This window comes from Camelina sativa, chromosome 5, assembly GCF_000633955.1.
Source record: "Camelina sativa cultivar DH55 chromosome 5, Cs, whole genome shotgun sequence".
Classification (NCBI taxonomy): Eukaryota; Viridiplantae; Streptophyta; class Magnoliopsida; order Brassicales; family Brassicaceae; genus Camelina; species Camelina sativa.
In genome coordinates, this window is record NC_025689.1 from 21,050,734 (window position 1) to 21,061,935 (window position 11,202).

An 11,202-nucleotide genomic window follows, 5' to 3' on the forward strand; every position below is an offset into this window, starting at 1 on the left:
TTATATATTAAATCACTAAAATTAACAAAAGAGCATATTAGCAAAAATATTATTAAAATAATTCATTAACAAAAAAAAACTTGCCCCGCAGTATACCACGGGTCATAATCTAGTTATAATGCTATAAATTTACTTGTAGTGAGGCTGTTAACACTTAATTCCCTTTTTAATGGAAAAATCAAGGATTAAGTTTGGTATATTTGATTTAATTATGTCCTGATTATTTGGGAAGACGAATGATTTCAATTAGAGTAATCACATTTTTTTGGAGAATATTACAATATCAAATCATACGTCATTTACATCTATAATCTAGGAAAATATGTTATTATCATCTTAATTGAAAATGATAAATTGATAGACATGTTAATGTTAGATATTTTTTTTGGGAATTTAGCAATTACTTAGGAATCGAATATTCGTTTTCTGTTTGATTGATAATTTTATATATCATAGGAGAAATACCTTATTATCATCTTAACTGAAAAAGGTAAATTGATAGACCTGCTAGATATTATTTCTTTTTCATTCGAGGGAATTTAGCAGTTACTTTGGAATCAAATATTTGTTTTATGCTTGATTGATAAGTTTCTATATCTTAGGGGAAATTATCCTTAAATATCGAACAGATTTGGAATAAATAAGATAACATATATCGTCTTTGTTTTATAATATATATTAATTAAAGAATTATTTAAAATCAACAGAAAAGTATGAAATGCATTTGTATATTAAATCAACAATCATAAATGCATTTGCTTGCTCTGCTGAGTGTTGAGAAGAATACATTTATCGGTGAGCGGATAGATTCTGCCTCTTCATAGGCGTGTGTAGGGTTTTCTTTTTTAACTTTTTTTAAAAATAAATACAATGGCACAAACCTGTAAATAATTAGATATTTTGAGGGTTAAATGATTAAAGGTGTATTGAGCACTGTAATGCTGACTCATCAGCTTTTTAGTGAGAATGCTTCTCTTAGAATATATAGGGGATTTCAAAAGATATGAATTAATATTTAAATAAACACAACTCTACAATGAACGGTTGCAACTTTACAAAAAAACCGTTACAATAAACAATCGCAACTTTTTGTAAAACATACAATTTAAAATTTCTGCATATTTTTTGGAAAATTATCCAAAAAGTACGATTGAAAAACACAACTTTTAGTGGCATTTATTCGAATTTTTGCTGATATTTTTATTTATCACCAAAATATGAACAAGTACAAACCGGTTTATAACGTAAAGATGTGAACACATGTTGTGATTAATTATAATTTGGCAAGAAATAGAATGGTGTTAGCTTAATTGGAAATTGGAGAACGAAGAGATGTTTAATTGAGATTTTGAGGAATAATATTCCCAGGCTAGGTATTATCATAATATTGTATTGTAGTGATTTGACCAAAAGTATCTTTAGTTTTGAAGGATGAAAAAATCCGATTAACATCATATATATAAAAGTAGAGTTTCAGTCTCTCCTTATTGGTCCACTTGGCAATGCAATTTTAACAAAAAAATATATATATTAAAACACAAATTTAAAACAATTAATTTTCACATTTAACTCATATAATATAAAACTGAAATTTTTATAGCTTCTCCCTATAAATTATGCATTAACTTTATTTCTCCACTAAGTTGTATTAATCAATTGTATTAAAACAAAACAATAAATTAGAATTGTAACTCTCATTTTTCTAAATGTAATTTTTCATCATTTCTCTTCCTATAAATACTCATTATCTTATTCTCTTAGTCTATCACTCTTTCATTCTCTCATCTTCTTCCACTACTCTCAAATCTCTTTTTTGTTTTGTTTTGTTTTGTTTTGTATTTTTTTTTTTTTTTGTTGTTGTATGGGTTATAAAAAATCAAATCAAATATCATTGTAAAAGCTTAGTTTTAGAGTTTGTATGATATGTATATCTTATATATTTATTTTAATCTTTTAAAATGTTTATCTCCATTTTCTATTTTATATTAACATCTTATAAGTCATTATTTTCATACTTCCTTACAATATTCACCACACAATAAGATCATAAAGTTGAAATGATCCATATGTAATTATCTATTATGTCTCTGGTTATCTCACATATTCATGTATCATTTTTAATAATTTATAAAGATCAATATAATATTTAAAGATCAATATAATTATCCATTTATCCATTTATAAAGACTATTTTGTTTTGTGATCCAATTGTTAAATCTGCAGAGATCAATATAATATATATATATATATATATATATATATATTTTTTGATTTGAGGTTTTTGAAAACAAAAAGAACATAATTAAACAATTGGTTTTTTGTGTCTTTAATCAAAATAAAAAATGATCCAAAAAACAAAACATATTCAACTGGAACTTAAATATAAAAATAAAATATAATTTTAAAAATATCATTTCACTAAATTCTCTAAAGATGAAACCATTAGTATGAAATCTAGCACTATAAATTAAATTGATGAGTGAAAACCAAAAAAATATAAGTTATCCTTGGGATTTTAAAAATTATTGAGATTGAAGAATTCATATAATTTTATAAGAAAACTAATTTAGTTTGTCACTTAAAAAGTAATATTTTTTATTTTGAAATATTATGTGTAAGTGTTGAGTTTATATCAACAAACAACCAAATCATGTGAATTTTGATTCAGCCACTTGGTATTCCTTTTATTTTAGGTTATAAAAAATTAAAATATTTATTTATAATTAAAGACATGTAACTCCATTTAACTCAAATGTAACTCCTATCCAATAATTGTACATTAATTCATTCCTCCTACTAACTTATTATCTTTCAAGAGAAATTTATTTTGGTTAAATTTTAATATTTTTTATTTATTTTGGTTGGCTAAACTTATATTCATATTTTGGTTGGCTAAATTAATATATTTCTCATGTAAAATTATTGTTTATAATATATTTCTCATTTCAAAGTTTAAAGCAATATAATATATATATAAAAGTAAGGTTTTGGTCTCTCCTTATTGGTTGATTTTCATTTAATGTTTTCTAATTTTTTTTTTTTTTTTTTTCTAATTGCTTTAAACAATATTTAAGACCCAATAAACACAATACATTTAACTCACACATTAAAATAAAATTATAACTGAAAATAAAATAAATTATGCATTAATCATATTCTACCACTCAATTTTATTCAAACACAATAAATTACTATTGTAACTCCATAGTTCTAAATGTAACTTCCATCATTTTTTATCATATAAATAAGCATTCTCTCAATCTATCATTCTCTCATATTGACATTCTTTTACTATCTCATTTTCACATTCTCTCATTCTCTTCTACAATACCTCAAATCATTTTTCGTTTTTTTTTGTTATTTTTGATTTCTTATTTTTGTTGTATGGGTTGTAAAAAAAAAATGAAATATCATTGTAAATTGTTAATGCTAAATTTTAATTTTAGAGACTACATGATATATATTTTACATTGTTCTTATTTTAAAAGATTTATCTCCTTTATCTAATTTGGATTATTATCTTATAAGTAATCATTCTCTCTTCCTCTCCCACCAATATCAAATGTTGTTATATCTCATATGTGTTGTAAGAGTTTGATTCTATATTTTAATTTAGAAAGTATTATATATATATATATATTACATTGTTCTATTTTTTAAAGATTCATCTCCATTATCTAATTTGGATTACCATCTTATAGTAAACATTCTCTCCTCCTCTCCTACCAATATCAAATGTTGTTATATCTCATATGTGTTGTAACTTGTAAGAGTTTGATTCTATATTTTAATGTAGAAAGTATTATATATATTTAACATTGTTTTCAATTTTTATTTTATTTATATAAAAAATATTTCTTTTATATTTCTTGCCTTTCTAATCTATTCATATTTATTTTTTAAATTTGCATAGTTAAATTTAAATTCACATATGTTGGTTTTAACAAAACAATCAACTTTATTTGAGAATTAGATGTTCCTATTCATTTTTAAACGATCAATGTGTAACATATAAGCATTTTGTCTTGCAATCACAAGTTCCATTTCCATTGCTTAACTCCATGGTTAAACTATAATATATGTTGTCCTATTTGTAGGAATAACAACATACTTATTTAATTTATTTAAAAGAGCAGATGATTAAACGAAATAAACATTTCTCCAAATTTTATAATTCAATCAGTGAGTGTACTTATTACTTTGAAAAACTTTTACATTGAAGTTCATAAAATCATATAAGAAAACTAAAATACTATATCACTTCAAATTTGGAAGGAAACACTTGGTATTCCTTTTAAAAAAAGTCAAGACACATATAAAAATTTATTAATATTTAACTCACTTTAAAGACATTAAAGGTCATTTAACTCAAAAATAACTTCTATCCAATAATTTCATACATTCCTCCCACAAATAAAAAAATATATATATATATATATATGTTCAAGATTGTATTTAAATATTACATAATTTTTTAGTTAGCTAAATTTATAGTCACATATATACAATATATATATATAAAAATTTATATTACTTATTAACACCATAATTCGACCCATTATTTGCTTAACTCAATATTGGTTTCAAAGCCAACTAAAGAAAAACAGAAACGATCTTATTGATATTAGACCAAAACATGGGCATACAAACATAATCACTTACACGGAAGATATTTTAAAAAAATAACTTATTATTGCAACATCAACGTATGAAGGGTTTACATAAGCAGTTAATTAGAAAATCTATAATACAATAAATGTATTGGAAACAATATCAGTCAATGATAAGATTGGATCCTCAAAAGCAAGAAACAACATCTTCATAATTCATAAAAAGTAAACGCCACAATTATACACATCTAAACGAAATGGTATAAACATATAGTGTATAAATAAAAGTGACGGCAAAGCCCGTATATACCTAATTAAAACGAAATAATACAAAAGAGAAAACGAAAAAGACCAAAAAAAACAAGAAAGTGCCAACTACACCACAATCCACGCGTTGCGTGGGGAAGCACCTAGTTATGAAAATTTTAGAGTTTATTAGAAATGTCCCCTAATATCTCGAACCTTCAAGAGTTGTGAAATTTTAGTATTTTTGGAATTAAATTGAAGGGTTTGAAATTGATCTAGATTTTATCCTGAATTGTGAGTTTCTAAGATTTTATCAAGATTTCTATAGATTTTATCAAGAATAGTTTCTATCATTTGGTGAATGGTTATGTGGTCATTAGAAGATATTAATTAAGCCCTAAGCTAAGGTTGCATATGATTTTAGGTATATTGTAAAGAAAATGCGTCTTTCTCGACCCCGACAATCTGTGTGATACTTTTTTGACATGTATAGTTTAGTGTCAAATTTTATCCAAATGTTAAAAATTTGAAATTACATACCCCAACTCTCTATTTTGTACGTAATTCTGAGTCGTTGTCAACAACGTTATTGCATCACTCGTTGGTCCGCTTTCTATAGTGAGAGAGCTTACCATTAAAGAAACTCAAAAGGGGACCTCAAGTGAGTCGTCCCATGCTTCAGCACTTCCATTAGAAGCATCTTCTACATCTTCTTCCATTGATAGCCTAATATATTCTCTATGAGCAAAACGATCCCACTCCGTCCATGTTGGATTTGCCCGCTCCTTAGTATATCCAGTTATAAACCATATCACAATGAATAACTCTATAAGTATATATAGGCTAACTAGATTTTATTTGATATATATAGCGTGATACCTGGCGGATGAGGAAGGGATCGCGAGTTTCAAACGCCATAAACTTGTTGAGGTTGAAAAGTATGTTGAACACATTTCCAGAGAGCTTAGAACCCTTCAAGTCATTCAGACAAATGTACCCTTCGTCCTCTGGTTTGACCATGTCGAATAATTGGCACAAAATATCCTCAAACAGCACCGCCTCTTGCGCCATGCACTCCATTCTATGCAGCTGTTCCTCGTAAAAGAATTGCAGCTCGTTCCGCGTCAAAACTCCATTTGCATCCAAATCTATGCACCTGAACCTATATCACCAAACATTAATATAACAAAAACAGAGCTCTTACCAAGTAACACCTACACAAAGACATGTCTATATAGATATGAATACATTCTTACCAATACTCAAGACTAGGCTCTGATGACTTGTCTTCTTCGGCCAATATGAAGTAAACAAAATCCTCATATCCCATTTTTCCTTCGGTTTTACTAGTAAACTTCCTGGGTACCTATATAAAGTACACAGTGACAATGACATTCCAACGGCTAGTAAATAAAAAAAAAAACTAAAAAAAAAAAATATGGAAGACATGCAATGCAAATGCAGAGTAGCTAACCTGAGAGAAGATTCGGTCGACAATTCTGTAGGTGAGTGCATGGTTACTATATCGGATGAGATTCTCTTTGTCGATCAAGAAATCATGGTCTGTATCCAGCTCCCAGAACTTGCAGTATATGACATAGAAATGTTCATACGAGAAGTACCTGATGAACGGTAGCGAGAGTCAGATTAGAAGCCGTTTAATTTCAATATTACTACTGATTATATTTGAGCCACCTACCTCAAAACCTTATTGATGTCCTCTTCTTCATCGGCATGCTGCATTGCATCAACTAGATTTCCTCGCTTAAGCTCTCTCAAGGTAAGATGCCCATTCCCACTTCTGTTTATGTAGTAATATATTCTGTATATTACAGTTTCAGCTGTTGCCAAAATGTTTTCACAAACATTACAAGGAATCATATATTCAGATAGTCATTACTTTTTCAAATATACTTGGCAAAGGAATAAAAACGAACTAAAAAGAAATTAGATAACGTCATAGTGTTGGACTAACCATATCTATCTTGAAACTCAGGTGTGCCTTGTAAGAATTCAAGACCAGGGTGTGTTGCTAATAGTTCTTGGAGCACAGGCTTGAAATCATCCTGTCATAAAATTCATCTCAAGAAGTTAATACATTTCAATTAAGAAAAGTTTCTACATACAAAAGAAGGATAATGTGACCAAAATAGAAAAAGTGACAATTTTACTGCAGCTCAGAAAACCCACCTGGACAAGGTACTTGTGATCTGGTTGCTTCAGTATTGTAAATATCTGACTTGTTATCTCCTTTGTCAACATATTTCCCTTAACCCAATAATCAATGAAGGCTTCTCTATAAAGAAGTTGGTAAAAAACCACATGTGATGAGCAGTCCACAAGCCAAAACATAACCAAAATCAATGGTTTTGATATATTATGATCTACTGGACTTACAGACTTTCTTATCAACTTGGTTTTAATAATCAAACATTGTAGCTAGGCATAGAATTCTGCAAACCTTTTCACAAAACCAGTGTTATTGGTATCAACTTTCTTGAAAATGGAGGTGGAAAAAAATGATGGGACCTTGCAGACCTCAGTAGTGACTAATTTAAATTCTGAGAAACGAAAGAACGACACTGTTAGAGTCAGGAGATATTAGATATGTAGATATCTAAAAGAGAAACTAACCTTGGATTTGCAAACCGTCCTCATGGCCATAAAAAAGACTATTGATCTTAGCTATACACTGCTCTTTCAGATCATTTGGTGGTGGGCGACCATCTTCAAAGTAAAACTATACATTTGCATACACAATAGAAAAACTTTAGCACAAAATAATACAGAGAACAGACTTTATGATAATAAATTCAAAGGTGGTCCAAATGTAGACCTGAGGAATGAGCTCTTTGACATGATCAGAAACAACTTTGAGAGGAGAGCTAAGATTAGAAAGACCAGTCCTTTGTCTAGTGATCCGAGGCGAACCAGTTGAGTTCCTTGGAGAAAGAGGAGGCCTGTTACGTGCCGGAAACATTGAAGCCAATGGACTATTAGACCCTGAATTCGAGCCCAAAGAGCCTCCTCCACACATAACATTCAAAGCCACTCCTGCCTTTGCATCATTTACCAAAGATGTAACCTGTAATCATCATACAAATGTTCCTTAATTCCATATCCAATAACAAAAATATTATCCTAGTAGTTTATACTAGTGTCGTGTCGTTATGTCACCATCCGGATTCAAAACTCGCATACAGAAAAATCACATATCAAGGGCCTGTCACTATTCAAATTCAAAACTACATTTTCCAAAAACATATATTTTAGTTACAAATGATTTGTACTAGTGCTGTCGTCGTGTCACCACCATCCAGATTCAAAACCAGCAAATGAAAAAGTCACATGAAAATCATATTATCCAAGAAAAAGAAAAAAAAAAAAAAAAAAAAAAAAAGAAAAAGAAGANCAAGCGATTGGTTTCAGGAAGGGCAAGCCATTGATCAAAGAGCTTCTTAACAAAATCTTGATTAGATTTCATTGACACTGGTGATGTCTCAGGTAACTGCAACAGCTCTATATCAAGCGTTATAGACTCCATCGTTTTGATCTTTCTTCCTTCAAATTGTGTGTGATCAAAATTTCTCAAATACTGTTTATCCAAAGAAAATGGCTTTGATTGAAGAAAGTGAGATAGTATTTATTATACATGTGTATAATAAATATAAGGAAATATTATGATACAATTGAGAATGAAAAAAGAAAAAGAAAGAAAAAGTATAATAGATCCGTGCGATGCTGGAGGAGGATTAGCTCCGAAACTTGCAGAAATTTAAGGGTTGATGGAGAGAGAAGAGAAGAGGGTAACACACTCATTTAATTAACTTTTTTTCTTCAGTCAAAAAGTCAAAACTATAATTAGTAAAATGTTGGAAAAAAAATACTAACCAACAAATAAGTAAATAACTTTCCTAAAAATTTTAGTATTGTACTTTTGACTTAGTAATTAACATTATTAGTGTGAGCTACTACTAATTAACGTTTTGGCACGTTGAGTAAGAAGTACACATCAGAAACTTCTAACATTTGCAATTTAAAATTTCCAGTGGCTTAGTCTTGTTCGCAATCAATCATTCGAGTTTCATTATATATAATGGGAATGTATTGTTCTGCTTCCAGTCCAAATAATTTCGATAATGGCTCTCTCCTTTGCGTTTTGTCCCTCTTTTCAGATTTTATTTCCTAATTATTCCTAACGATTGTGTATTTGTACTAATTATTTCGAAAATGGCTCTCTGCCGACACTAATTATTTCACGTATTCTGTTCCTAATTAAGGTTTTTTTTTTTTTTTTTATCTTGAACTTTCAAATTTTCCAAATTGTATATTCTTTAAAATACCTCCATAAAAATAGATAAGTTGCAAAGATTGTCACAACCAGGGCTATCAATAAAGAGACGTAAAAGATGATGAACAAATGAAACAAAAGAAGTCAAGTCCCTAACAGTGGAACCAAATGACCTAGACTTTCTCCAGATCTACATGACTCCTTGATTCGAGACTATGTTTCCCAAAAAACAATTACTCCTTGGTAAAAACAAAAAACTACACTTGCTTAGTTGCTTAAATAACATCAAGTCCGAAGAAACAAAACATACTAACACAATGAAATTATATATAGATGTGTCTCAGCCAACCATTAATCTAGTTATAATAATTTAAGTTGGGATATATCGGATCCATATAACAACCTTAATATACATTTCACATTAACTGTCAAACAGATAAGAAAAGATCAAACGAAAATAGAACCAGCTGATTTAGCAATCAAATTTAGAACAAACAAATCTTAGATAACATTAGACAACGCCACAAATAACAAGAAACTTTAAACTTGTTCCTTCACTCTAAAACCTGTTCTCCTTGCAGTCGCTTCTCAGTCTTTTTCTTGTTTTCTCATTCATCAAGTTAGTCAAAACGAAACTACAACTACGCGGGCGCTTCACTCCACAACCCCAGCCCCAGCCCCAGCCCCATTCTCATCTGTCTCTCCATCATAGCTACTTTTGCTCTTTCCCACAAACTTTCCATGCACTTCTTCAGACTTTGGTGTTTCCTTTGTGGACTTTCTTATATGGTCTTTGCTACTGCTATTTGGTGTCCTCGGGATATTGTTTGCTTTGGGTTCTTCCTTGTAAACGCCTACACTGTGACGATGTCGAGCACAATGCTTCCCCTTCACCTCCTGATATGATGAGTTAACTGTGTCGCTGCAGCTCTTTCTGCGGTTAAGGTTTGGTGACTTGGGCCGAGTCAGAGGAAACTGCAAAACAAAAACGATCATAGAAAAGTTTTTCTTTTATATTGTGAGGATGAAGTTCATCTAAGTTCATATATCCATGTATCGCAAAGATGAAGAGGATGACACGAAGTGATGGCCAGGAATCAAAGCTTACGTACACTCACTGAGGTCGTATAACCAAAATCCAATATCTGAATATGGAAATTGTTTTAACTAACGTTACCATGCATAATGTATGCTTTAGGACAAACTGCCAAAATCACAATCAAACAAAGCTAAAGTGACTGTAAAGTGAAACTAAATGTTGGTGAGGAGGATAACACCATCTTACCCGATCACAAGAAAAGGAAACTGAATGTTCATTCTTGGACAATCAATAAAATGATATAAAGCGGAGGCGACGAAAAAGAAAGTGAAGGCAGCGCGGTTTTGCTCCATACCTTTTTCAATGGCTGTTTCGGTGGAGGACCCTCTTGGTAGAAACTTGGTACAGGATTAGCTTTGTAAGCCATGTTCTTCCTGAGTTGCTTAGTGACTGCTTCTTGCTCTTCCTAAATAAAATACATATATTCAATTATTCTGGAGATTGCTCAAGAATGAAAGATATACATTATATTGAATCTACCGTGTAGGATTATATCGTTTCAAGAATTGTTATTCATAATGAAAATGCACAACATTTTCTGTTGTCATATAACTAACATGGAAACTATCTAAAAAAAGATTCCTAGCTACATTATCTACTGACCAATGCACGTGTGTATGCTTGAGGATATTAATAACGATTACCTTGAGCCTTTTCTCGTTCTCTCTTTTCTCTGCCTCAAGTGCTTTCTGTTTCTCCTCTAATTTCTGGTAAAACTGAAACAATAATATGCTGACACTTTAGCAGAGTAACACAAACATAGAAAAGGAAACAATACGTGTGAGATCTCTAAGCTTCCTAAAAAAACTTTTCCTTATTGTTACAAATGAAATTTACCTCTCTCCGTCTCTCCAGCCTCGCTGTGCTAGTAAATGTTGGAGCAACTCCAACTGTAATCTTGGGTTTAAAACTTCTTATGGATGTAGCAGATCTATATATGGCTAAGGATCATAAAA

General features: G+C 30.2%; 2 protein-coding genes across 3 annotated transcripts in view; both read right to left on the minus strand.

The window, feature by feature from the left end:
• Positions 5,321 to 8,666, minus strand: LOC109124401 (probable serine/threonine protein phosphatase 2A regulatory subunit B''delta). Of its 2 annotated transcripts, none has more exons than XM_010512883.1 (11): positions 8,270 to 8,666; positions 7,693 to 7,942; positions 7,491 to 7,596; positions 7,318 to 7,417; positions 7,047 to 7,152; positions 6,832 to 6,922; positions 6,556 to 6,697; positions 6,331 to 6,478; positions 6,113 to 6,222; positions 5,736 to 6,012; positions 5,321 to 5,641 (listed from the first exon to the last, which is right to left on the minus strand). In XM_010512883.1, exons 1-11 carry the CDS (start codon positions 8,398 to 8,400, stop codon positions 5,501 to 5,503), a joined length of 1,602 nt encoding a protein of 533 aa, XP_010511185.1. In that variant the 5' UTR covers positions 8,401 to 8,666; the 3' UTR covers positions 5,321 to 5,500. The 2 variants fall into 2 exon arrangements, with proteins under 2 accessions (XP_010511185.1, XP_010511184.1); XM_010512882.2 differs by having other exon boundaries at positions 5,736 to 6,018; positions 8,270 to 8,665.
• Positions 9,482 to 11,202, minus strand: part of LOC104789453 (protein WVD2-like 2) — a 3,478-nt gene continuing 1,757 nt past the window's right edge. The window contains exons 3-6 of the mRNA XM_019245346.1: positions 11,084 to 11,191; positions 10,891 to 10,962; positions 10,542 to 10,652; positions 9,482 to 10,122 (exon numbers count right to left, since the gene is read on the minus strand). Of these exons, the coding sequence (XP_019100891.1) occupies positions 9,802 to 10,122; positions 10,542 to 10,652; positions 10,891 to 10,962; positions 11,084 to 11,191 (612 nt within the window). The 3' untranslated portion in view covers positions 9,482 to 9,801. The remainder of the gene's footprint in view (positions 10,123 to 10,541; positions 10,653 to 10,890; positions 10,963 to 11,083; positions 11,192 to 11,202) is intronic.